Raw genomic sequence first — 27,838 nt, forward strand, 5'->3', positions numbered from 1 at the left:
ACTGCAAGCAGCAGTACCAGTGCATGATGAGAGTGGAGACTGGGCGGGGTTAAGGAGGAGGGTGGGGCGGGGAGGGAGAGGGATAGTATGGTGGGAGTGGTGGACAGTGAAGTGTTGCAGCTTAGACAGTGGGCTGGAGAGGAGGTGCGGAGGGGGGAGGGGGTAAGTAGCGGAAAGGAGAGAAATAAAAAGAAATTAAAAGACTGGGTGTGGCGGTGAAATGACGGCTTTGTAGTACTGCAATGGGAACAGGGAGGGGACAGGATGGGTGAGAACAGTGACTAACGATGGCTGAGGCCAGGAGGGTTACAGGAACATAGGATGTATTGCAAGGAAAGTTCCCACCTGCGCAATTCAGAGAAGCTGGTGTTGCTGGGAACGATCCATATGTCACAGGCTGTGAAGCAGTTATTGAGATGAGGATATCATGTTTGGCAGCGTGTTCAGCAACAAGGCGGTCCACTTGTTTTTTGGTCATAGTTTGTTGGTGGCCGTTTATGTGGACAGACAGCTTGTTGGTTGTCATGCCTACATAGAATGCAGCACAGTGGTCGCAGCTTAGCTTGTAGATCACATGACTGGTTTCACAGGTAGCCCTGCCTTTGATGGGATAGGTGATGTTAGTGACAGGACTGGAGTAGGTGGTGGTGGAAGGATGTATGGGACAGGTCTTGCATCTAGGTCTATTACAGGGGCTTGAGTCATTAGGTAAGGGATTGGGAGCAGGGATTGTGTAAGGATGAACAAGTACATTGTGTAGGTTCCGTGGACGGCAGAATACCACTGTGGGAGGGGTGGGAAGGATAATGGGAAGAACATTTCTCATTTCAGGGCAGAGAATGTAATTCAGTTGCTCCAGTCTTGGGTGGTACTTAGTTGTGAGGGGAATGCTCCTCTGTGGCCAGACAGTGGGACTTTGGGAGGTGGTGGGAGACTGGAAAGGTAAGGCATGGGAGATTTGTTTTTGTACAAGGTTAGGAGGATAATTATGGTCAGTGGAGGCTCCAGTGAGACCCTCGGTATATTTCAAGAGAGACTGCTAGTCACTGCAGATGCGATTACCATGGGTGGCTAGGCTGTACAAAAGGGACTTCTTGGTTTGGAATGGGTGGCAGCTGTCGAGGTACTGAAGTAGCCATCTTTGAGGTGGAAGTCAACTTCTAGGAAGGTGGCTTGTTGGGTTGAGTAGGACCAGATGAAGCAAATGGGGTAGAAGTTGTTGAAGTTTTGAAGGAATGTGGATAGGGTGTCCTCACCTTTGATCCAGATAGCAAAGATGTCATCAGTGAATGTTTTTATTTATTTATTTACATTTTCTTTGCGAGGAGCCATTGTAATGATGGCTTTTGCAAACGTCAGACTTAAAACTATGATTATATTTACACTTATAAAATACACTATATTCTGTAGCTGTTGCTTCTTATGTCTATTTTTTTACATTTATCACATTACAACTGATATGCCAATGCCTCATGTTACAATCACTATCTTAAAATTCGTTGAAAGAATATAAACATCTTTCTATTAGAAAAGATTTTAATTTAGTTTTTTAAAAACATTTCCCTCAGTATATTTGGAGAGGGACTGCTTGTCACTGCAGAAGCAACGACCATGGGTGCCTAGGCTGTACGGAAGGGTTTTCTTGGTATGGAATGGGTGGCAGGTATTTCTGGTGATTAGTAGGTTTGATACGGACAGAAGTACTGATGTAGCTATCTCTGAGGTGGAGGTCAACATCTAGGAAGGTGGCTTGTTGGGTTGAGTAGGACCAGGTGAAGCAAATGGGGGAGAAGTTATTGAGATTCTGGAGGAATGTGAATAAAGTGTCGTTACCTTCAATCCAGATAGCAAAGATGTCATCAATGAATCTGAACAAGATCAGGGGTTTATGATTATGAGTTTTTAATGAGGATTCCCCTAGATGGCCCATGAATGGGTTAGCATAGGATGGTGTGATGTGGGTGCCCATAGCCATACCATGGATTTGTTTGTAGGTAATGCCTTCAAAGGAGAAGTAATTGTGGGTGAGAATATAGTTGGTCATGAAGACTGGGAAGGAGGTTGTTGGTTTGGAACCCATAGGGCGTCTGGAAAGGTAGTGTTCGATTGCAGTAAGGCCATGGGCATTGGGAATGTTAGTGTACAGGGAGGTGGCATCAATAGTGACAAGCAGGGCACCATGTGGTAAAGGGACAGAAACTGTGGAGAGTCACTTGAGGAAATGGTTCATATTTTATATAGGAGGATAGGTTCTGGGTAATGGGTTGAAGGTGTTGGTCTACAAGAGCAGAGATTCTCTCAGTGGGGGCACAAGGGGGCATCCTGGGTGGTTGGGTTTATGGACTTTAGGTAGGAGTGCGCAGAGTGGTAGGGGTAAGTAGAGAGATGGACTGTGGGGAGAGGTTGTGGGATGGGCCTAAGGATTTGAGTAGTGACGAGATCCTGCTGGATTACTGGAATGGGATCACTGTGGCATAGTTTGCAGTTGCAAGTATCTGACAGCTGACAGAGTCCTGCCACACAATCCTTGCGGTTCAAAACAACAGTGGTGGAACCTTTGTCTGCAGGTAGGATTATAAGGTCTGAATCAGTTATTAGATGGTGGACTGATCCCAACCTTATAATCCTACCAGCAGACAAAGGCTTCACCACCATTGTTCTTAACCACAAGGATTATGGGAACAAAGGCAGGGAGAGTTTCCATCAGCACAATTAAGAATAGCTGGCATTTGTGGGAAGAATCCAGATGGTACAGGCTGTGAAACAGTTGTTGAAACTGAACACTCATGTTGGGCAGCATGCTCAGCAACTGAGTAGTCCAGCTGTTTTTTTGTCACAGTTTGACATAGACCATTCATGTGAGCAGTCAGCTTGTTAGTTGTCAAGTCCATACAAAATTTAGCACAGTGATTGCAGCTAAGTTGGTAGATCACATGGCTGCTTTCACATCTGGCCTTTGATAGTATAGGGGATGCCTGTGGCAGACCTGGAATATGTTAGCAGTGGGAGGATGTAAGTGACATCTTGCAGCTAGGTCTATTATGGGGATATGAGCCAAGGAACAAGGGATTCGGAGGACAAGTGGAATAGGGACAGAAAAGGATATTGTGGATGTTGGGTGGACAACAGAGCACTGCTGTAGGTGGGCTAAGGAGGACACTGGGGAGGACATTACTAATTTCAGGACACGATAAGAGCTACTTAAAATCTTGGAAGAGAATGTGATTCAGTTGCTCCAGTCCTGGGCGGTACTGAGAGATGTGTTTATTTGTGGTCGGGCAGTGATTATGTGGGGACCACTAGCTTAGCCTGCACCTAGTGGCTTACTATCCTGCCCCCGCCACATCCTTGCATGCTTCCACAAGCAGCATTATCATCTTCCCTCATTCATACCCTGCTACCCCTCTCTGCTCCATATTTCCTCTCTACACCCATTACCCACTGAAGTACAGATCACTTCTCACATCAGACGCAGTTGCATTTGAACTTTGGAGCTCTGAGACGACAGTGGTGATGTGTGTGTGTGTGTGTGTGTGTGTGTGTGTGTGTGTGTGTGTGAGAGAGAGAGAGAGAGAGAGAGAGAGAGAGAGAGAGAGAGAGAAAGTGCGTGAATTTTGTTATCTATGTCTGATGAAGGGCTAAGTCTGATAGCGAAATGACATCCTGCTTCCTTTTTCATTGAGCTGGCCTCTCAACACCTCCCTACATCATGAGTAGCTATCTATCCTTTTATACAGTTCTTGAATTTACAACAATTTATGCTGCATCTTTTAACTTCACTCTATTGTCTCTTAAATTTTGTAGGTCTTTTTATCTTCACTCTATTATCTCTTAAATTTTGTAGGTATTCTAGTTCAAATCAATCTTATCAGTCACATTGTTATGTGTAAACAATTTGCCTACATCTTTAGGAATGTGTTCATTTCTTCACTTTTTTAAGCTTAATGAAACATACGTACAACTTTATGCATACACTTCCACTTCTATTGACATTTGTATGTATCTGATCATGGCTACCAGTTTTAGTTAGTAACATGATATTCTGTAATTTTGAGTATATTATTAATTACTAGTTTATAATGTGTGGACTGGGCAGCAGATTTTTTCTGTAAATTGCTGTTCTTTCTTTCAGTTAAGTTGATATCAATGAAATCTCTCCTGTCTTCACACTCTCTTTAAGTAGCAATTTTATGCTGCCACAGTTTGGTTGCAATGTCTATTTACTTTGTTCCATACAGCTTCTTCTTCACTTAATATGATATATTCTGCAAGTTCCATTATTATACAAGAAGTTATTATTGTAATAAAAAACTGCAAACAAAATTCACAGAAAAAGTCATTTAAAGCTCCTTGCAATAAAAAAGTCTGCACGAAAGTGTTACAAAAAGTAAGAACATTAGATGAAACTTTTGTATCTTACCAGCAATAGCTGTCAGTTGCGTTGCCATTACTTCTCCATAAACATTCTTTGGCATTTGTTCAAACCGGCCTTGGACATCTAACCTCAGCTTTTCTGTGTCCACTCGAACCAGCACAAATTCTCCTTTTCCATTGAACGTATACTCAACATTATCAAATGTGATAAAATGTGGGTCACCAAAAACTGTTCCTGTAATAATATCACACAGACTTAGTGACAGCATTTAAATAACAAAAAGGTTACAAATGTTTGTATTCTATCAGGAGGTCAGAAAGAAAACAAACCATAGAAATCCATTCTACACAAATGAAATATAAGATTTTGGCTCAAACAATTATTGAACTAACACTGTGTATATAAGATTACAGAGGAGAGGGAGCTCTACGTAATACAGGGGATAAGCAGTAGTCAAGAGCTGAAACCCTATTGTCACCAATACTGTCAAATCCTTCAGACTGTTATTAAGAAATTGAAATGTGTGCCCTATGGTCAAAAATAAAACAAAAACAATCTGGAATGTTGTTGGACAAGAAATCAAAAAACAGCAACACATACAAAATAGAGTCAAAAATCATAGCTCCTGCAGAAATGATGATGCATTGGAATCATTAGCCATAAAATTCAATGATTATACTCACAACTGCAGCAAGCATTACAACCATTAATAAATAACAAAATGCATATTTATTACATCCTATTTGATCACCATGTGAATACAGGAATACGGTTGGGTTGGGATGATTTGGGGGAGGAGACCGAAGTGTGAGGTCATCGGCCTCATCAGATTAGGGAAGGATGGTGAAGGAAGTTGGCTGTGCCCTTTCAAAGGAACCATCCCAGCAGTTGCCTGAAGCGATTTAGGGAAATCATGGAAAACCTAAATCAGGATGGTCGGACATGGGATTGAACCATCGTCCTCCAGAATGCGAGTCCAGTGAGCTAACTACTGCGCCACCTCACTCAGTGGATACAGGAATACAAATGTTAAACACAGAGGCTATAAACCAGCGGTCTATTTCTGAATGGAAGATATGGGAAAAGCAGGAGTTGGCACGTGTATCAGAAAACAATTAATAAATATACTGACTACCTGGCTGCTACAATATGTTGTTTCCTTTAACAACAAGGTCTTCACATATTATAACTGATTTCCTTTTTTCTCTTTTAAGTATTGTCCTCCTAGATTTAATTTCATTATCTAAACTATTAATTTCAGAAATTATAGAGACATTTCTTAATTTTTACCGTTTTTCTTTTTTAAAAAATTTCACAGTATTTCTTGTAATATGAAATCAGTCCTACTTCTCTGTTTGTCCTCACCATTTCATACATCTTCCTTTTCCTTGCAAATACAGGGTGTATACATAGACAAGAAAAAAAAAGATCCCAGATTTCCCAGTTAAAAATACACTTTCCCCCTGGTGAAAATACACTTTTTCTGTGTTAAGTGACAGTATACTTTTCCTAGGAACGGTAAAACTTATCAATCCTTTGATTAGTTATAATTGTATACACAGATGTAGAAAACAAAACTCAGGGGAAAAAAACGCTTTCTGGAAAGACCTTTGATGTGCAGCAACATGTATGCTGTTATTTTTGTATTACGAAGGTATAAATTCGAATTCCACCAAACACCACTTGTTACTATTCGAAGCATTATAATAGAGATTGTGATGTGCTTTTGTAAGCCAGTCATAGCTATGTCATGTGATCTCGCCAGCCGATGACGGCGGATATTCAGAGCATAGGACAGTGATGTAGTCAGCCAGTTTCAACACCACTTAAGTAGCGCGAACGCACAAATAGGAAAAATTAATGGTTTAAATTAATTTATGTAGTGTTGCTACAAAAAAAGCAAAGCTTTCACATGTAATATTGCTCTCAAAGATTAATAAGATGCAAGAGAAGCTAAGCTTTTACATATAATGTTGATATTTTTGCGCATGTCACACTTTAAGATACTTTACACAAATGTGCCAGTAAAATTTTTAATAATGACATTAATGTCTGATTTTCTGGGCTCAAAATTCTTCTAAATCATCGTCCTGAAAGGGTTGATTTTTAAATAGAGTCAAATGCTCTATGATTTAAGAAATTCATCGTACATTCTCGCAGATAGTTCATCTTGTGTAAAAGAAAATTTACTTAGAAAGTAACGCTTTTCAAATGACCATTTGTAATATTTTCCCACAATCTGTTACAAATAGGTTTGTTTCAGCAGTTGCCATAGAGCACCATGTAACAGGAGTCACCATGCTTGCGCAGCTACGATGACGAGGAAGCCCGTATGTTCGTACATGTAAAAGATCTTACATTATGTCACAAAAGAAACACGACATCAGATGTTACTCCAAAAGCATCGGAACTTTGTGAACCATACTAAAATCATAATTCGGCTTAAAGTACACATTCGTATCTCCAGATTCGGATGTAAATTTTCTTGGAGTACCAGTACTGTATTATCTCATGTTTGGTTCTTCATTATGACATAATGCCATACGAGCTAGAAGGTGAAAACGTGCACTTGAAATGCAGCGAACAGTTGAAACTAGCAAATAGTGGGGAATTAAACACATTGTTTCAAATAAATTGACTGCCTCAGAGGAAAAGATTAATAAAAGCCAAATTTCTTTAGCAAACCGACAAAAATAACTTCATTGTTGTGCAAGGCTATTAATGCTTGACTGTCAGAGAGATGGAAATAAAATAAAATTTGAAACTAATAACATATTCCAGCCTTCCATAACTATGTGAATATATTTTCATTCACTTGATAGCTCCTGGCCACAGCAATCCGTTTTATATTCATTTGACGTCAGAGCAACAAACGAAGAGGAAACAACAAAATCACTAAAAGTAATCACGGGGCACATGGAGACTACCCACCTCCCCACTAGAACTCAGACGGCTCTGCGCCATCACACCCGGACCAACGATATTTTTGAACCGGGAAAATATTAGATAGTGCCCCAAACCCTTCCCCCTCCCCCACCAACTCTCCCTCTAGCGTTTGAGGCAGTAAGCCAAAAATTTAAAATATGTTCATTTTGTAGAGCATATCTCTCTGAAGAGTCTGGTACATAACAAATATGTGTTTGAGGAAATGTAAGACACGTTACTTGGTCTTAACCGTGCCAACGTGCAGTGCCACACCTCTTCACACAGCATTCTTCTATCGCACTTCACTGTATTTCGCTCTGTGGAATTCAAATGCGTAATATTTTGAAGTGGATGCCATTAAACTATCTTCAGGACAGTGGAAATTAAAATGTCCTGTGGTGATTCTCCTGCTCCCAGTCGGTCAGTTTGACATCCTGCCCCTCTTTAAAAAAAAAACTCGCAATTGCTGGATGGGATTATTTGTAACCGGGAGAACAAGTACTCTCCAGAAAATTTGCCCTCTTTATGGCCTATTAGCTAATAACTTGTATTTTCTGTGACATAAAATTAAATCTAGGATGCATAAAACCAATGAAGACAAGAGACAAGCAAGCAGTACACGTTCCTTCAAGCCTTAAGTCCTAGCATTTTTTTTCTCTCTAATCGTGCTACAGCTTTACATGGCATGCTTTTCCTTTCTGGGAAAGAATCTATTACCACATTAGAGGTTGTCAAACATTTTGCTGTATGAAGAAAACAAAATGTCGTTGTCTAATACTGAAAAAGCTGTTAATACAAATAGAACCCAAGCTTGGTGTGGTTCCTCGATCTGATCAAGCTTGGTGTGGTTCCTCGATCTGATTATGTGTCCTTTGTTACTGTCTGCTAGATAAAATGAAATAGGCCTGTCTAATATTGCATCAATTGTAACACACACCAAATAAACGAGATTGTTTTGGCACAAATGGTCATTTTTATAACATAATTACAAAGTACAAATATCAAATGCCTATTAGGAATTTGTTACAATATAGTTTCACATTTCATTCACACACTCCAGAGTCACAAGCATGAGATCGAAAAGTAGTAGCAAAATTTTTATATAAATTTGGAATCGTCGTATCCTTCTATAATTTGTGTGATGCCCCCATTTTCCTCATCCTAACAATCAATCTGATCATCACTAATTCTGTAACTATTCCTGTCAGTGTGAAAACTTATTCTTCGATTAACTTCACTAACCCTGTCGCAATCACCGGTTTAGTTATCCCGTGTTTATTCTCTGGTTAGGTGTTTTATGTGTTCATACAACGCGTTTCCGCACTACTCCCAAAATATAACTTAGGCAGCTGCTAGCCAGAGACTGTACAACTGGCCCTTAGTAGTGTAGCGGTCTGGCCAAAAATTTTCCGTCATTTTCTTGGATACACCGAGAAGATAATACGTAATCTTTCTTACCTGTTATTCCTGTTAGTTGTTTATTTCCACTCTGGTAGTCTCAATCTATGGATTTGCTAATAATTATATCAACACTTATCAATCACAAACCCAGACAACCACATATACAAAACAGCGATTGGCATTCATCCGTTCGGCTTTACTCCACTCACCTCGTATAGCCCTGTCACCTTTTGTCTGGACGATGGTTTATTTGAGACGTGATGAGATTTCCATGGCAAGGACATCATGTACACTATGCATGCATTCAAAAATCAACTTATGATTCATTCGGAAATCAACTTAGAATACGTTCAAAAATCAACAGGGATGCGTTTCAAAATCATACGAATAATCGATAGATCAACGTGTACTGGATGCCATGTGCTTCATGAAACAATTTTTTTTTCATCAAGATATGAACTTGGCCCCTCCCCCTGTGCTACCCTGGGCAGATACCCTGGCTTGCCCCTGCCCCCTAGATCAGGACCTGCGTGAATCTGGCAGCTTGCGCGTGCCTGTAAAAGTTTTCTGGGCAGTATCTGGCTGCTTGCTGCAACTGCTTATACAGTTAACAGCCACACTTCTGTAGGTAGAAGTGGGAGACTCAACTGCACATGTGCATGAGCCCGCTCGCAACTGCTCAAGCAAATCTAATGTAAACAATGGTGACGTCGTGCTCATTGGAGGCAATTTGTTGTTCTGAAGCATTGCACAGTCTTCCTAAAGCCTCTGATACATTTTGCTATTGTCAGACAGCTTGTATAAGCACTGTGTTTTGTTGTTATATATGGTGCATTTCCTTTGCAACTTAAGTTTTATTTTCATTTCCCCCCCCCCCCCCCCCCCCCCCCCCTCTCGTTCATGTTTTGTTGCTGCAGTATTATTCTGCCGTAGCAGGATACAGTAATATCCTTTGTTAGGGTATTGGTTCTTAACAGTCAAAATTACAAAAAATTAACTGAAAACTAAAACAATGAAAAGTTCCCGGAATTCTAAAAAAATTCTTGGATTTTTCCCGGTTTTCTCCCAAATAAAAAAAATTCTGGGTTTTTCCCATATCTCTCACCTGTCCCGGGTTGAATGCACTCTGATATAGTATTTTTATCCCTTTTGTTATCCAAGGCTTTACTGGTGTCATCTTAGTGGCATGCTTTACTGTTTCCTTGGAAAATTGATCTTCCAGAGCACAGACAAATCCATTTACCAACATGTTTAATTAGGAATTGACATCTGTCCCATTATACATATCCCTCTGGTCATTACCTATAAAGCCACTTTGAAACTTTCTATTGTCTACTGATTAATTACACTAACTGTTGTTGATGATACATCTTTATTATAATCTTATGTCATTTAGAAAGGCTGGTTGTGCATCAAAGTCACAGAGGCCATTCACTAATGGACAAACATTTATATGGGTTGGTCAGAAATGGTCTGAAAAGCTCATAATGATTTTGCAGAGGATGCTGTGCTGAGGAAAAAAACTGATGTGGTACACTGTTTCTGAGTTGTTTATCATTGAAGTTAGCCACTCAGGTCACCACACACGCAAATTCGAGCAGCCTGCTAGACACAGTATCACCAAACATGTTCTTCATTTGGTTTTCTGGAACTGAAGAAACATAGCTTTTCCTCAGCTAAATTAAATTTATCACGTCTGAAAAAGGCACTGATAATGATCATTTGAACTAGGGATAACTCATGGGCACATGGATGTCTGTGCAGTATGCATTTTAGCATATGCAAGTGCTTGAATTTATGTGCACAATCTCCTGACTTGCTAACTTCAATTTGATGTTAATTAACTCAGAAATGGCTCAACATAATGAATTTTTTCTGAACAATTATTACTCAGGACAAGCTCCTCTGCTACTCTTTTACAAGTTTTTCAGACTGTTTCTAACCATCCTGTACAACATATTGTGTGTTCATCAACAAATACATTGCCTGTGAGAGTTGTGTTTTCCCGTGTAATTCTAGTGTGAAAATTAAAAACTCACATTGTCCAATTTCTTTGGTTATCAACTTTACTGAATATTCCTATTTCATACTTTTGGAGAATAAATACTGTTTTTACGTCACTTTGATTTTTTTGGAATTGCATAATACAACTTTATGCTGTATTCTGGGTTAAGCCATTAGCAGTAAACCAGTTGTAAGCATGTTCCGATAATCCCCAGCTGTATTTGTTATATTAGGAAACATTACAGTTTTTGGAAGGTCCTCCAGTGTCACGGGTAATCCATTTACTTAGGCAAAGAACAAGAATGAGCCAAGCACTGAATCTTGTTGTGCACCATAGTTAACGTTTCTCTACTTTTAGTTTAATCTTATTCCTGCTTATCATTTATTAATGTGACACTTTGTTTTCTATTTGGATATGACTCCATTTATGGAAGGGGAAGACCTTTAGTGGAATATGATGCAAAACTTTGCTTGCTTGCTTGCTTGCTTGCTTGTATTAGTTTCCCTAGCAGAATTTTGCTACCCACAAAATAAAAGGGCATTGGCAAGATCACAGCAAATGCCAGCAGGGTCTTTTTTGTTGCTTAGTTCTCCTACAAATGAGTTCTTGAGATCATATACTACTTTTTCAAACATTTTTGAGAACACAAGAAGAAAGGCGATAGGTCTATGATTAGAAGTTAGTTGCTTATCTACACTTTTGTATGTCTGTGTTACTACTTCAGTTTTCAAGAAATACACCTTGACTCATTGATGATGTACAAAGGTATCTGAAGGGTGGCGCTACCAAGTTAACACAGTATTTTAGTGCTTTGGCTGAGACAGCAGTACAGCCAGAAGAGTAACAACTTTTTAATGACTTACTGATTTTTTATGATCTTACTATCAGATGAATTAGAAAAACAGATGTCTCTTGTTCTTGGAATTTTGATTTTTTGTATGCATTGTATTTGTTCTTTGCCTTTTTGATGATATGCTGAAGAATCTTACTATACTGTTTGTAGTGGATTTTTTAATCTTGCTTAGAGCAAGTGATTTGCATTATATACAGATCTCTCTTCCTAGTACAAGATATTTTGACCCCAGATGTCAGCCACACATTTTCTCAGTTTCTATTTAAAAGTCCTTAACCTTTTCCAAAGGAAAACTGGTTTCATCGGGACCTTTGCCTTTGGTGAACAAGTGCTCTAGCAACCGAGCTACCCAAGCATGACTCACGACCCCTCCTCACTGCTCTACTTCTGCCAGTACCTTGTCTCCTATCTTCCGAAGTTCACAAAAGCTCTCCTGCGAAACCTGCAGAACAAGCACTCCTGGAAGCAAGAATATTGTGGAGACACGACTTTGCCACAGCCTCGGGCATGTTTCCAGAATGAGATTTTCACTCTACAGCAGAGTGTGCGCGATATGAAATTTCCTGACAGATTTAAACTGTGTAGGTCCTGAGTTCGAGTCTCAGTCCGCCACACAGTTTTAATCTGCTAGGAAGTTCCATATCTGCACACACTCTGCTGCAGAGTGGAAATCTCTTTATGGAAACATTAATTCTATTACTTTTCTAATAACTTAATTATTTTTCATATACAGTATTTGATTTATTTCAAAATTTGGTTATCTAGTTTTAATTATACTTAAAGTTGTTGGCATGAAAATCCTTAATTATACACTTTCAAACTAACTTCAATAAAGACTATTGACGAGTAATTCATTTTTTTATGTAAAAGCCTATCTTTTCTGTATGTACAGGGTGGTTATAATTAAACTTTCATTATCTGAGCCAGTCTAGGATAAAAACTATTTACCAAATGGGTACCAAACCATATGGGAATGATGTTCAGACTGTGCGCTGCAGGATTTGCATTGTTAACGGTGTTTGTGATATGACTTGTCATTAGTTACCAGTACTGGTATGGCAATATAGGGTTGAAACAAAAGCATAAGTGTGCATTACAGTTGCACACAGTTAACAAGACTTTACTCACAAAGCTATTTTATCAAAACAACAGCAATAGTGCTGCTGCACTTTGTGAGTATCGATGCATTAAAGGGATATGGAGAGGTCCATTTTACAGCATCGAGGATGAAGAACATGATTCGGCAGTTCGAATTAACTGGTGATTTGGATATTGCTCCTGGGAGCGGTCTTCAGTCAACTGTGCCACAAATTGTTGAAGAAGTTAATGTTGTGATGTCTGAGAATACTGGACGTGATGTGTGATCTTCAAATACAGCCTGAGCTGCGTCATGACAGCTGATTGTACCATGGTTCACCTCTCAAAAACTGCTGTGGACAATTGTGAAGTGGTATATCTAGTACAGTTCCTGGCTGTCATGGGTACAGATGATTATCACACTGAGGAACATTTGTAACCCAGAATCTAAAGTTACCCTCTCATTTGAAAATTAAAATGTGTTCCTTTCAATGGTTGATTCATTACTTCTATCCTGCAGATCGTAACAAGTTTTTCCACAAAGTCTCATTTCCTATGATCACTTGTTTTTCATGGGGGCCATCTCATGTATGCAATTTTAATTACAATCACCCTGCATAGTCTTTGTTCTAATTAGCTGAAGGTTGTTGTATGAAGCTGACAGGAAGTTGCAGTTCTGAGTGTGTACTGTCTTATTCTGAAGTTCAGACATTTTCGAATGCTGAAACTGTGTTATGCCAAAAAGATTAGAATTAAATGTTCTGCAACTAGTTTTTTTTTATGTACAGAGCAAAGAAAGACATCGAAATATATTAAACCAAGATAAGTCAAGTAAAAACTAGAAAATTTTTATAACAATCTCTTTTCTATGAAGAATTTTATCTGCACTCTGTACTTGTTCTCACTAAAAGAACACATTACCGCAAACATATGCAAGGTAATTTTCAAGTTTATTATAAAATTATATTTTGACAAAGTAGTACATATGAGTATTGAGATTTGAAACTGAATCAGTATTTAAAGTCCTGTGAAATTTTCCTTTCCTTTCGTAGGCAAACCTGACTGAAGGGGGTGCCTCCTTGCTGGCATTGGATTACCATTGTCAGATAAAATATTAATTGTTGGCTCACACATATTTCATTAAAGACAATTGGATACAGAAATAAATAATGAATCACTGTTGCACTATTTCCTCCTATTCTTGTTGGAAATGTTGCATTGGGGGTCTAACCATAGTTAGACATCAGCAGCACTAGATGCTCTCTGTCACAATTATCTGAAATGAAATCTTCACATATGATCATCACTTACTAGTTATTTCTGTTAAGTGTTTTTAGTAACCTCCTCTAACAATTTATTTTTTTAAGCTTACAACACTTCGTGTTGAGAGCCTATAGATCATTGGAACTGTGTTCCTGCATGTTTTCAAGTCTAAGGAAGTACATCACTCAAAAAGTTGTTAAACTCAGTATCCACTGAGATCTATGGTCTGAGATTTTATTCCTAATTTTGAGTATATAACCACTATCCTTTCCTCATATTATGCCTACAGTAATTTGACACTAAATTCTATTCATCTAGGTGCATATGTTCAGTTTCTGAGACTTCTAGATAACGTTTTTTATGCATAATACATCTATATAAATGCCATTAGATTTTTCATTGTCGTGTACTGATATGAGAAGTTCATTTTTCTTACTGAACAAGCTTCTTATGTTTTGAGAGAAAAGTCAAAATGTATTATGATTGTTAAGCTTTATATTGCCCAAGCTACCATTTTTTGTTTCTTCATTTATTACTGTAACTGTGTCTTAAGTTACTTGGCAGCCCTAATTTTCATAAACAACTATAACACTACACAAATAAAATGGTGAATTGCTCCAGTTGCAGGTTGCCTACCTGACAGTTTAGAGGGTTAACAAATATTTGAATTTCAGTATAACAGTAATGGAAATTCCTGGATGAAGAAATACTTTAAATAAGGCAAAGGCAACCAGTCTCCTATAGTGGACTAACATGCGAGTGCAGAAATGCATAAACGAAAACAGGATTCATACTAGTTTTCAAGAACTAGTTATTTTTCTAGCAATAGTACATACATTCACATACACAACCACACAGACACCCAAATGTACACTCCCTTGCTTTTCAATATTTCACGTATTGACAGAATCTGAAAATTTTAAGTGCTCTGCAATAATCAATTCAATAAGAGGTAAAATCTTACCTGGAAGGTTCAATGCAGTAAGGCAAGTACTGCAGTGAGAAATTCTGTTTATGGCTCAAGGCAGCATAACTCACAGTGCACAAATTACCTAGACTACATTCATCCAGTATTGAAGAATGAGAGCACTTAGCGACTTCAAACCAATTTTACATGTAATTATAAAATCTTTTCAAAAACATTTTCGTGCTGACATTCTCCACAAAATAAAGGAAGGGAAATAGTTTATTGCTCTCTGCATTTATGCTATTCATGCAGTATAATTTCAGTTTCAGGCAAGACATTATTTCTTTACTACTAACTCTACTGCCAACATATTTTGCATACATTATCTGCTTATATCACTGAATGTATGTGCAAGATTAAATCACTGTATGACACACGCCTCAGGAGGTACAATGTCATAAACATAGAAAATACTATGAACAAACAGATGGGTTAGCTATGTGTTTCACGCTACTATCAATGATGACCAATATGTTTATGGAGGCTTTTGAAGAAGCCCTGGAGTCACTTGTCTATAAGCTCTTGTGCAAAATCTGATGCATGGGAGTCCAGCAACCAAACTGCAGCACTTACAGGCTGTGTTCCACATGAACAATTACAGCAACTGCTAGATATGTCATGCCTTAAGACTGAAGAAGTTGAGACCATTATGTGCTGGGGATGAAGAGAAACCTACTGTGATGGGGATTATACCATACATCAGAAAATTATCAGCAAAAATTGGAAGAATACAGTGGAAACATAATGTCAAGGGCATCTTCAGCCCACCAGCCAAGATGAAAGAGTTGTTGGGATCAGTCAAGAAGACCTGTGACTCCAAAAACTGGGAGTCTACCACATCCCTTGCCAGTGCAGGAAAATGTGTGTACAACAGAGTATCTGGATTTTATAGACTGTACAGCACAGATACACTGAGTATAAATGCCAAACAAACAACTAGTAACCATCAAAGTCCACTGTGGCAGAGCACTGCATTCCCCATGGCCATGCCATGAATTACTATGGCACCAAGTTGTTGCAACAGTCCAACACCTTCATGACAAAATTAGAAGATGCCATAGCGATCTGACAATATGACAAAATAAAGACAGCAGCTTTTAATTATGCAAGGCCTGGGACCCATTCTTGAGCATTATCAAAGCACAGTAGCAACCTATGAGGGAATTCACTCTCTTGTTGGCGACTGAAGAGGATAAAGATGCAATGTCGTCATGTCAGAGAGACCTGTGTCTGGCATCAGTGTAGTGTCACTGTTGAGGATCAAGTCCCACTGTCACTCGTCTTCCACCACTGGACAAAGTCCATGTCTGTAGCTCGCTTACTAGAGGCTGTGGGAGGGGGAGAGGGGACAGGGGGAATATAAAGATGGTGCTCAGCAGAAGTCAGTCAGTCACCAGGAATGCCTGAAGAAGACAAGAAGTTGGGCTTGCTGAAATATTGCACCTTCTGGATGATGTCACCCAGCTGAATACCCAAGAAACATTCAGAATATTCCTACGTCAGGAAAACCTACAATCACACAATTCCCATAATATGATGAGTGAGCCTTAGAAGGCTTTTTCTTGAAATATTTTTTCTCTCCACAGCAGATTGTACCAACTGAAACTTGGGAGCAGCAAATTTCCAGGATGGGGGAGAGGTAAGTGGATTATACACATCCTCCCCACCTTTCCTGCTTGTTTTGTTCACTGTTGCAACTCGCTACGGCCCACAGTGAGCAGAAATTAACTAAACTAGAAAGTCTTCAGTCAATTAGCGTATCTGCCTCAGAATCACCTCACTGAACTTTGAGAGCTTACAATACCATAAGAAAACTGCTGCAAGAATTCTGTTGTTGAACTTGAATGACCCCAGTAGGCTACAGCTGTGTGAGCCTGTAACATAACAGGTGAAACTGTGCACGTAAAATGGAGTCATTCACAAATACAAAAAGCTATTACCCTTTTGTGTAGGTAATTTGTACCAATATTTCATTTTTTTATTCATTTAATAACAGTTTTATGTATTAATACTTGTAAAAGGATTTGAATAACATAATGCAAAAGAGTAAGAAAGAATTAAGTAGTTGTTCTGATGAGCAACTGCTGTTCTGGTTTGTGTAATGTATTAAAATAAAGTTAATTGTATAAAGAAAATATAATAGAATGGGATAGAATAAGTGTGTACAGAACTGTGTAATGTATTTGATCAAGTATTTGTATATTGTGAAAAGTGTTTGTAAATGAATGATAATTTGACTAGAGCAGTGTGTCACATGACAAAACGCAGGGCAGAGATGCAAGGCAGAGATCGTGGTCTTTGGTGTGCTGGGAGCCGTGCAGGTAAGAAGGCCTAGCAGAGCCTGGGGCCACTCATGTTTTGATTCCAAGGCAGGATCAGGCCTATAGGACTGTTCAGAACTAGTATTTGGTTTATAAGTTTGTAAAATGTGAACCGAGTGGAATTATAGTGACTTTGATGAAGTGAACTGTTCATTGCTTGCCACTGCAGTGCTAAAACTACTTACAGATTCGATTAGGCCATTGTGTGTAGGACCATCATTCATAGCTAAGCAAGTTTCTATGAATAAAGCAAAGTGTGCTAAACATACACTAACATCCTTAATCCTCAACTTCATTGCTCAATTTGGAAATGAAGACCCATGCTACTTGACAGAGAGTAGGGGAACAATGCGGGAGACCTGCCCCGCCACACTAGGCAAGGTCCTAATGGAGGTGGTTTTACGTTGCCTTCCTCTGACCATAATGGGGATGAATGATGATGATGATGATGATGATGACACAACACCCAGTCATCTTGGCGCAGGTGAAAATCCCTGACTCTGCTGGGAATCAAACGTGAGGCCCCATTCTGTGGAAGCAAGAACGCTACCGCGATACCATGAGCTGCAGACATTGCTCAGTTTACTCTTACATATCTGTATTTCAGTGACTGACCTCAAAGGACATCCTAATAATTGTTTACGTAAGGGCATAAAGCAACAGTCTGCAACAAAACCTCCGTGCAGACAAGCCATGTAACAGGTTGTGAACTTGCTCTCTGCTGGATTGCAAGCAGCAATAATTACCGCTAACCCTTGGTAACATTGCAATTGGGTAGGCTCGTCCAGGATTAGACTGTTCCTTTCCACTTAATAAATATTTTGAAATCGAGTGTCCCAGGAAATGTATACGCCTGCGAACAGTTAGTGTGGGAGCTCAGAGCTGTACACAGTGCATAACAGTAACACTCGGGCAGTGCAGTCATTGTGCATATATGACTATTAATGTAACAGTAGGTGGCAGCATAAGAGTTCATGCGACAATATATTGTGCAACAACCTTTCACAAATTCGGGACACCGCTGGTCTGTGTGAATTTTGCAGGGCTGTCGTGCTCTCGCTGTCGCCAGTCCATGTGGCAGTTGTAGAGAGATGTCACTGACCATACTGGCACCGGTGAGTGTGTCTGTTCTCACTTGCTGTGCCGCAAGCGCGCGCGCGCACACACACACACACACACACACACACACACACACACACAAACACATATACACACACACACACACACACACACACACACAGAGATACGTGCTGTGACCGTATCCACCCTGTCGCCCAGCAGTCTCCATGCCATTGCCCAGCCGTCTCCTCACCATTGCCCAACCATCTCCATGCTATCACCCAGCTGTCTTCACACCATTGCATGGTACACACCATGCTTGCAATGTGACCAAGCTATGCCGTAGCCTGAGTCTCTATGCTGTGCCATCGCCCACTCCATGTGTTTCAAAAGAGGGCAGTAATAATTGACATTGTAGCAGCCGCAAGTTAAGTATAAGCATCAGCTGCATTCTATATCTAGTGTTGCTAGTCATCAGCCATGGCTGATAAGATGCAGAACCTTTCAAGCGAATACGGATCAGAGGATATTAGTAGAGATGGTAGCAGTCCTGGTATCCCAAAGGAGCACGGTTGGGTGCCAGGAAGTGAACTCACTCAATTACTGAATGCACTGAGTGACAAATAAGTTGAAAGTTTAGATTCAAAAATGGAAAATGTAAAATCTGACCTAGATGAAGCATAAAATCTGAGATTGGCAGCTTAAAAGGTGAACTTGGAGATAAAATAAGCACAGTAAATCAAAAGTCTGAGATGAGAATAGATTTTAAAAACTTGAAAATAAACTACAAACTCATGAAAAAACTGTGGAAATGGTCAGCAAACAAATAGAGAATGTAGAAGATGAACTGAGAAATAAAGAGGAGACTATAGAATCTGAATTTGGGGAATGAACTGAAGCACTGGAGAAGACATGCAGAATTTTGAACTCCAGACAAATGATTTCAATTTATAAGTTTCTGAGCTATGAACATAGTGGAATTATGGTGACTGTGATGTCGTGAGCTGTTTATTGCTGGCCACTGCAGTGCTGAAACTATTTACAGATTCAATTGGACCATTGTGTGCAGGACAATCATTCACTACTAAGCAAGTTTCTATGAATAAAGCAACGACATAAATCTAACATGTGCTAAACACACATTAATATCCTTAATTCTCAATTTCATTGCTCAGTTTATTCTTACATATCTGTATTTCACTGACTGATCTCATAGGCCACCCTAATAAACCCCTGTGCAGATGAGCCATTTAAAAGATTGTGCACTCACCCTCTACTGAACTGCAAGCAGAAGTATTCACTGCTAACTACTGGTAATGTTGCAAACCAAATTCACTGTTTCATTGTATACCATGTTAGTGATAGATGTCTCTTTGGTAGCAGTCATTTCTTAAATATGCTACTTGGAAGAAATGACACTGTGATGTCAGCATGCTTTTCCTGCACTGGGCTGAGGAAAAGGCTTTTTCTCAGAGGCAGAAGAAAGACATATGAATGGTAGGAGAACCTGCATACCTCTTCCAGGTAACATAATTCTTTAGTGCTCTCTCTCTCTCTCTTTCTCTTTTTCTTTCCCTCCCTCTCTCTCTCTCTCTCTCTCTCTCTCTCTGTCTGTTTTTGCGTCCCATCTCTGCCTGTGATATTGGCGATGGCATGTCTCACCTCAATTCCCCTTTGGTCTCTTTCTCTTTTTCTTTCCCTCCCTCTCTCTCTCTCTCTCTCTCTGTCCGTTTTTGCGTCCCATCTCTGCCTGTGATATTGGCGATGGCATGTCTCACCTCAATTCCCCTTTGGTATGGCCATGACTTTAAAATAGACCTAGTGAAAATTGCAAGGATTGGACTGACAGTTTGCTGGTTACAGTGACACAGTCTTCATATTTGTTTGAAGAGCATTCCTGTAGATATGCCTGATGTTATCCTCAGTTGCATAGCTGAGCATCCAATTAAATACAAAAACACAGATTTTTCTGGTGACAATGTGATTAGAGGCTTCCCAAGTAAATATGTAATTCCAATTCTCATTGACTATTCTGCTGGATTGAATGATTGGTTCTTAACAAATTTTTGGCAACCAGACTTGGTGTCAACTGACAAAATGCACACAGAACAAACATTCCAACCCAGCACAGCACAGCAAAGTTAAATTAATATCCAGTTACAATGTTTCACTCATACCATACAATTATTGTGGCAACAGGGACTATGAAAAAGAAATTTTGTGTGTACAGGTGCTGAAGAGAATGGAAAAGTCATCCTATAATGAGATTAGGAGAGCCACTATTCTCAATAAAATGAGAAAGTAAAGTAATGAGTATATTACTGCTTACACATACCTACGGCAGGTGCTTGGTAGCCTATACAATCCTGTGTTGGGCGTCTTTCATATCGATATGTTTCACAACCAACAGCTTCAATATCCTGCCAGTGGCAACAGAAGTAATATGGAACCATGTCATGAAACCACTGCGAGAGAGTGGGGACCTGAAACAAATTTTAAAAAAATCAGTGTTATAGTCGTTGACAGCTTTCTGAACTTCACTTCTTATACAACAAATGTATTTCAGAATATAGTGCTATGGGTGTAGGCCTTGTAGCTTTATAGTACTGGGTGGTTATAATTAAACTTTCCCTATTTAACAAATGATAACAAGGAAACTAATAACCACACAGGTACCAAACTTGGTAGCATTAATGTCCAGAGTATGGAGCGCATTATTTTCTTGTGTCACAGTGCCACCATATAGTTCCCACTATGGCCACCAGGTGCCATGATTCATCATTGTGATTCATAGTCTCACACACCTGACCAGTTCAGGTGCACTTGTTGATGTGTCAATTTGAGCTTGGAAAAAGGAGCAGGACACTATTGGCCAAGTTCTATTATCAAAACAACAGTAATGCTGCAACTGCACTTCTAGAATATCATCAGCTGAAAGGATTATGGAAGGGTCCTCTTTCTCCAACTGCTGTGCGGAGCATAATGAAGAAGTTTGAATCAACTGGAGAACTGGGCATCGCTCCGGGAAGAAGCCAACAATCAGTTACACCACAGGTTGTTGATAAAATCGCTGTTGCTATGACAGACAACACCGCATGCAATTCCCAATCAACAGGCAGTGCACTTGCTGTGTCACGACAGATGAACATCTCGTGGTCCACTGTCTGGAAGGTTCGTCAAACCATTCTCAAATGGTATCCAAACAAGATCCATATTGCACAGCAGCTTGCACGACAGGACACCCAACGACATGTTGACTTCGCTCTCTACTTTCTCGCAAGGATTGAAGTTGACAAGGGCTGGCCCTGGACCACCCTATGGACAGATGAAGCTCATTTTTCTCTGATGGGTGAGGTGAACACACAGAATTGCTGAGTGTGGATATCTTCACCTCCAGTGACAGTGCATGAAGTTCCTCTGTATGGTGAACATGTCACCGTATGCTGTAGCTTCACGGCTGCCTTCATCATTGGCCCATTCTTTTTTGAACAGGTTGGCACTCAACCAGTGCAGCATGGCTGGCCAGCATTACTGTGATATTCTTCGCCAACATGTCATACCAGCCTTACAGGAGAGAGACACATTTAACTCAACAGTTTTCATACAAGATGGGGCCCCACCATGCATTGCTCATGATGTTCACCCGCACCTCAGAAACACATTTGGAAATGATCAAATTCACAGCCAATTGTTTCTGAATGCTTGACCAGCATGATCACCTGACCACTCCCTGTGATTTCTGGAGGACAGGGTTTACCAGATGAACATTCACATAAGTGCTGACCTGAAGTGCAGCATATCAAGAGAGGTAGCCAGCATACCTATGGACATGCTTTGTTCTGCTGTGCAGAATGCAATCCTGCACTTTCAGACTCTCCTGAAAACTGATGGGTGCCATATTGGGCACCTTTTGTAGTGGTAATGGTACCAGTATGTAAAGGTATAATGCACTGTAGCAGCAGATTAAAAGTATTTCAATTGAACTGACTGCATTATTTCTCTTCCCCATGTCCTTGGCATTAATTTTACCAAGTTTATTACTCATATGGTAATTAGTTTCCATGTTATATGTGTTAAATAAGGAAAGTTTAAGTATAACCACCTAGTACAGGGTGTTCAAAAAGTCTCTCCGCAGTGCCCTATGACTGTTAGCCGCGCTTGCCGTATGATTGATCGCCTGCCTAGGTCACTTCCCTTCAAGTGGATATTCTGTACCCATTCAACTTGTGTTAAGTGAAATACTGAACGATTATTTTCAAAACATGATGCAACCGCGCATACAGCTTGCATTTCAATGTCACTGCTTGCTGATGTTTTTGGTGATCGCATAATTTCACAGGGACTTTGGCCTCCACGATCACCTGACCTTACACCACCTGAACTTTTCTTCTGGAGTGCAGCAAAAGCAGCTGTCTATAAAAACTGTCCAAAATCTAATGATGAATTGAAAAATGAAATAACCACTTTCACTGCTTCTGTCACAGAAGAAATGTTACAGCTTGTGTTTGGAAACATGATTAGACAAATTGAATTGTCTATTCATCAACAGGGGGGACACTTTCAACATTTAATATAAAAATTTGTAAGTAAAAATGATTATTCAACAAATTAATAACTTGTATTTCACTGAGTTTCATTTCGGTATATTCACTGCAGCATACGGCATGTGCAGCTAACAATCATACAGCACTGCAGAGAGACTTTTTGATCACCCCTTATATATATCAATTATAATTTTTTACCAGGATGCAACAGGATCCACAGCAAAAACAAATTTTCTAAATGACAATAACGTGCTACACTATCTCTCATTATTTAGATTAAAATACATAATTATCTTTTTTGTTGCTCTACAGTTTTGGCTGTGTAGCCATTTTCATGCTTATAGTATATCTGGTTACAGTCAAAACTTATGTTGGTCATATATTGTTAAAATCTAATGATCAGATCTTAAAATAAACAAGATAGCACCATGTGTTTCTTGAATAGTTACCAAAGACTAATCTCTAAGTCAAGGGTTGTGTATTATCTGTCCTTTTTTTTTTTTTTTTATCCATTTTTTCATACATTCCATATTTCAAATAGTTGCAAGTTGTGTGAAAAATGAATGATATCTCACAAAAACTGATGAAGCTATTTCCAAATACTGTATTGGAAATAGTACAATAAAAGGAAATAGCTATAAACAGATAAGCATTGAATGAACTTATCGATAGTGAGTAGAAACAATTTCTTGGGTCTGTAATCATTTTGAACTGATAAACGATGTGCTGAGCAGCAAACAGAGTATATGTATGACTACTGGTGTGGAGGGGGATGCTAGTAATAGTGATAAAGAGACTGTCTATTTATTCATTCATGGTGTTCTGTAGGTCCCATCAAGAACAATAATCTTGAAGGATTTGAAATGATTGAGGATATACATTAACAGAAGACAAGGGAATCTATTTATTGCTGTTCATGATTATGCCATTTCAGTTTAATCAATTAAAAAGAAAGCTGATGCTTTAAAAAATGTTACTGACTCCTCAGAGTAACACTCTTCAAGATGGCGTCACGTGCAGAAGTGTGTATAAATAGTTCCATGGTAAATGGCTACATATCGAGTATAAATTGTATAAAGTGCAATAACTACATCACGAAAGGTATCAGGTTATGTGCAGTGTCGCAAAAATGGATTCATGCAAAGTGTTTCGCGGGAACGGAAGAATGGGACGCGAAATGTGACTGTGGCATGGAATGCTGCGATCTACTAACGGTAGCTTTGTCGAGATATGATAACTGGATAGAAGAAAGTGTTACTGCATCACTTCAGCAAGACCTTGTGCTTGCAAATCGTTATGTAAATAAGTTAGAGGAACTGATAAAGCAACGGAATTATGACAGTTTAAAAAACGAGTGTAATGAAAACATAACGGCAATTTTCGTTTCAAACAAAACTTCTGCTAGTAGTAAACGAAATCTTTCTGATGGTATGAAATCGTCAGTAAATAGAGTGCAAAGAAAAATGAGTAATAAAGACACGACAGGACGAAATGTGAACTCAAAAAATAAGACAAGTGAAAGTGAATCTAGATCATCCGTGTGTTCTAACGAGAGAAATGTTTCTTCAAAGTGTACTATAAAAATGACGGAACGAGGGCACCTGGAGAACAACAAATATCAAGTCTGTGTATTAGGTGATGGTCATGCAAAGGGTGTGGCACAAATAATAAATGATTGGCAGTCCCAATTCAGAGTAACAGCCATTGTCAAACCTGGTGCTCCCCTTAATGAAACAGTAAGTAATTGTGAAAACTTAGTTAAGACTGGAACATGCTGTGTGCTAATAGGTGGAGCAAATGAAATATACAAAAATGAAAGCCAACTAGCGACAAGGGCACTTCAGACAACTCTAAAATAGCTGTCAGATCTAAATTTAAAGGTTCTCGTTGTAAGTGTGCCACATAGACATGATCTAATCGAGGACTCATGTGTAAACAAAGAAATAAAGTCAACAAATAATAAATTCAGGAAGATCTGCTGTGCTTTTAAGTGTGCAACTTTTGTGGATGCAAACAGCTCAGTGAGAAATCATTTCACGAGGCATGGACAGCACAGGAACTATTATGGAAAAAAGATGATGGGTGAAAAGATACTAGAAGAAATAAGCCGTATAACAGTAGAAAAGTTCCCTAAAATCCCACTCTAAATGAGGGCAGAAGCAGAAGAAATGAATACCTCAACAAGAGCAACATTTGCTGAAGCACTAAAAACATCAACATCTGCTATATTAAAATGTCATCAGCTGCCACAGCTAGTATAAACAACCAATCAGCATCATCCACTTCAAGTAGGAAAAGCAACAGAAACAAGAAACCCATGGTACAACAGGATTTTTGGTATCCAGTCATAATGAAAACTCAAAGATAACAGTGTTAAACGAAAGGAGAAATACCATCGGTGCTCACTCCCCTGTTCTAAAGATTATGACTCTAAATGTGCAGTGCCTCAAGAACAAATATTGTGAACTTGAAACAGCAGTAAGTAACACCCAACCTGATGTCTTGTGTATTACTGAACATTGGTGTAAGGACCAAGAAATAAGTAGTATTCATATTAATCCATTTAAACTGGCAAATCATTATAGTAGGAAAATTGCAAAAGGTGGTGGAGTCGGTATTTACATTAGACAAGAGTTAGAATTTAAAAACAGATGTGAAGCAGAGAACTTAAGTATTGAAAAGTTTTTTGAAGCAGGTGCTGTCCAGCTATATGGCCTGATGAAAAAAGTCATAGTCATAACAGTGTATAGGTCACCATGTGGAAACACAGAAGTCTTTTTTGATAAATTAGAATTGTTGCTAAATACTATTTACAAAAAAGAAACTGTTATTATTCTTTGTGGTGATTTCAATATTAATCTTCTAGTTGAAAGTCAACAAAAAAGGCAATTTTTGGACATATTAGAGAGTTTCAACATGTCACCACACATAAACAATTCAACTAGAATAACAAACACCTCCAATACCCTCATAGATAACATTTTCTCAAATATGTCAGCAACTGACATAGAGGTAACAAACATAGATTTAGGATTGTCTGACCACAATGCTCTCACAATTGAAATCCCTTTAAGGTCAAAGGAAGATAAAGGTGTAAATAATATTTACAAAAGAAACTTCTCTGTGGACAGCTGTCATCAGTTCATAAGTATCTTAGAACATGAAAATTGGTTAGATGTTATGAAACAGTCAAGTACAGATGAGGCATATAGTGTATTTGCATTGATTTATATGATGAACTTTGATATGCATTTTCCAAAGAAACTGACCAGAATCAAGTCTACTGGACACATAAAGTCAAGTTCTTGGATGACTCTTGGCATTAAGAAACCATGTGAAAACATGAAAAAACTGAATTCAGAGTTGAGGGAGTGTACAGATACTGATTTTATAGAATATGTAAAGAGGTATAGGAAAATATACTGCAGAGTAATTGCAAATGCAAAGTTATTAAGTAATAATATGGAAATAAAACAGTCCAGAAATAAAACTAAAATAGCATGGGAAATTGTGAGAAAAGAAACCGGGGCACCTATCAAAGACAAGGAAATTATTCTAAAAGATGAGGAGAATAAAATGGTAGATAAATATGCCATGCCTAATTATATAAATAATTACTTTTTAAATGTACCCCAGACATTAAGCAGGAATTTTAGGGAGCAGATTAAGATGGAAGCACCCAACGCAGCCAGCAGTATGATGGCAGTTCCAACAAACAAAAAGGAAGTTTTAAAAGTGATTAAAAGTCTCAAGTCCAAGATGTCAGCTGGAGTAGATGAGGTGCCAATAATATTAGTAAAGAAAACAGCTGATCAGATAGCGAAACCATTGGCACACATAGCAAACTTGTCAATGGCTGAGGGCGTGTTTCCACAAAAACTGAAAATTTCTAAAGTCATTCCCCTGTTGAAAAAGGGTGATAAACTTAAAATAGAAAACTACAGACCTGTCTCACTCCTCCCAACTTTCTCTAAAGTTTTAGAGATACTAATGAAATATAGAGTCACACATTATCTTAATATGCACAATCTGATAAACAGTAATCAGCATGGATTTCAAGCTGGGAGAAGCACCGAAACAGCTGTACTAGAATACACATAAGAAATAATCACTAACTTGGAAGAGGGAAAAAGTGTAGTTGCGATAAATCTAGATTTGTCAAAAGCCTTTGACACTGTTGAATACAGCATACTTTTGAAAAAGCTTGAAGCTATAGGTATCAGAGGACCGGTAAAAAAGTGGTTTGAGTCTTATCTAGAAAAGAGGATGCAGGTGGTTGAAATTACAGCACTAAATATTAATCAAAAATTAAACTAAGATCAGATCCAAGGGAGGTCACAGTAGGAGTACCCCAAGGAAGTGTATTAGGCCCCTTGCTGTTCCTCATTTACATTAATGATATTCAGGTGTCAGAGAGAAAACCTAGAATCATGTTATTTGCTGGTGATACTAGTTTAATAGTTAGTGATATGAAGCAGTCATTTCACAGTACTGTGGACCATGTCCTACAAGATATACAAAAATGATTTAGTGCTAACAAGCTAACACAGAATGCGAAAAAAAACTAATTATGTGCAATATGGAAAAATAAGTGAACAGGATGACCTAAATCCCACCATGGATGGCAAACAACTTGAAAGAGTACAGTGTGCAAAATTCCTGGGTATGCACATTGATGAGAAGATTAATCGGAAGGACCATGTGGTGAGCTTAGCACTAAAACTAAATTCAGCATGTTTTGTGCTTAGAATAATTTCAAGAGTTTGTAGTAATGACTGTACCAGATTAGTATATTTTGGCTATTTCAGTCCATTGCATCCTATGGGATAGTATTCTGGGGAAAAACAAATTGTCGCCTAAATAAGATTTTCAAATTACAAAAACGTGCTATTCGGATAATGACCCACAGCCCACCTCAAACACATTGTAGGCCCCTTTTTAAAGCATTGAAAATTTTAACAATTCCATCATTATACATTCTGAAATGCCTGTTGGTGGTCAAAAGAAATCAGGACAAAATGAAAACCAATACAGACTTCCATAATTAC

General features: G+C 38.9%; 1 protein-coding gene across 1 annotated transcript in view; it reads right to left on the reverse strand.

Annotated features, from left to right (window-relative positions):
- The window catches only part of LOC126412981 (protein mesh), a 224,522-nt gene that overhangs the window by 85,076 nt on the left and 111,608 nt on the right, over positions 1-27,838 (reverse strand). The window contains exons 12-13 of the mRNA XM_050082873.1: positions 20,582-20,729; positions 4,421-4,609 (exon numbers count right to left, since the gene is read on the reverse strand). Coding sequence (XP_049938830.1) covers positions 4,421-4,609; positions 20,582-20,729 — 337 coding nt within the window. The remainder of the gene's footprint in view (positions 1-4,420; positions 4,610-20,581; positions 20,730-27,838) is intronic.

This window comes from Schistocerca serialis, chromosome 7 (genome assembly GCF_023864345.2).
Source record: "Schistocerca serialis cubense isolate TAMUIC-IGC-003099 chromosome 7, iqSchSeri2.2, whole genome shotgun sequence".
Lineage (NCBI taxonomy): Eukaryota > Metazoa > Arthropoda > Insecta > Orthoptera > Acrididae > Schistocerca > Schistocerca serialis.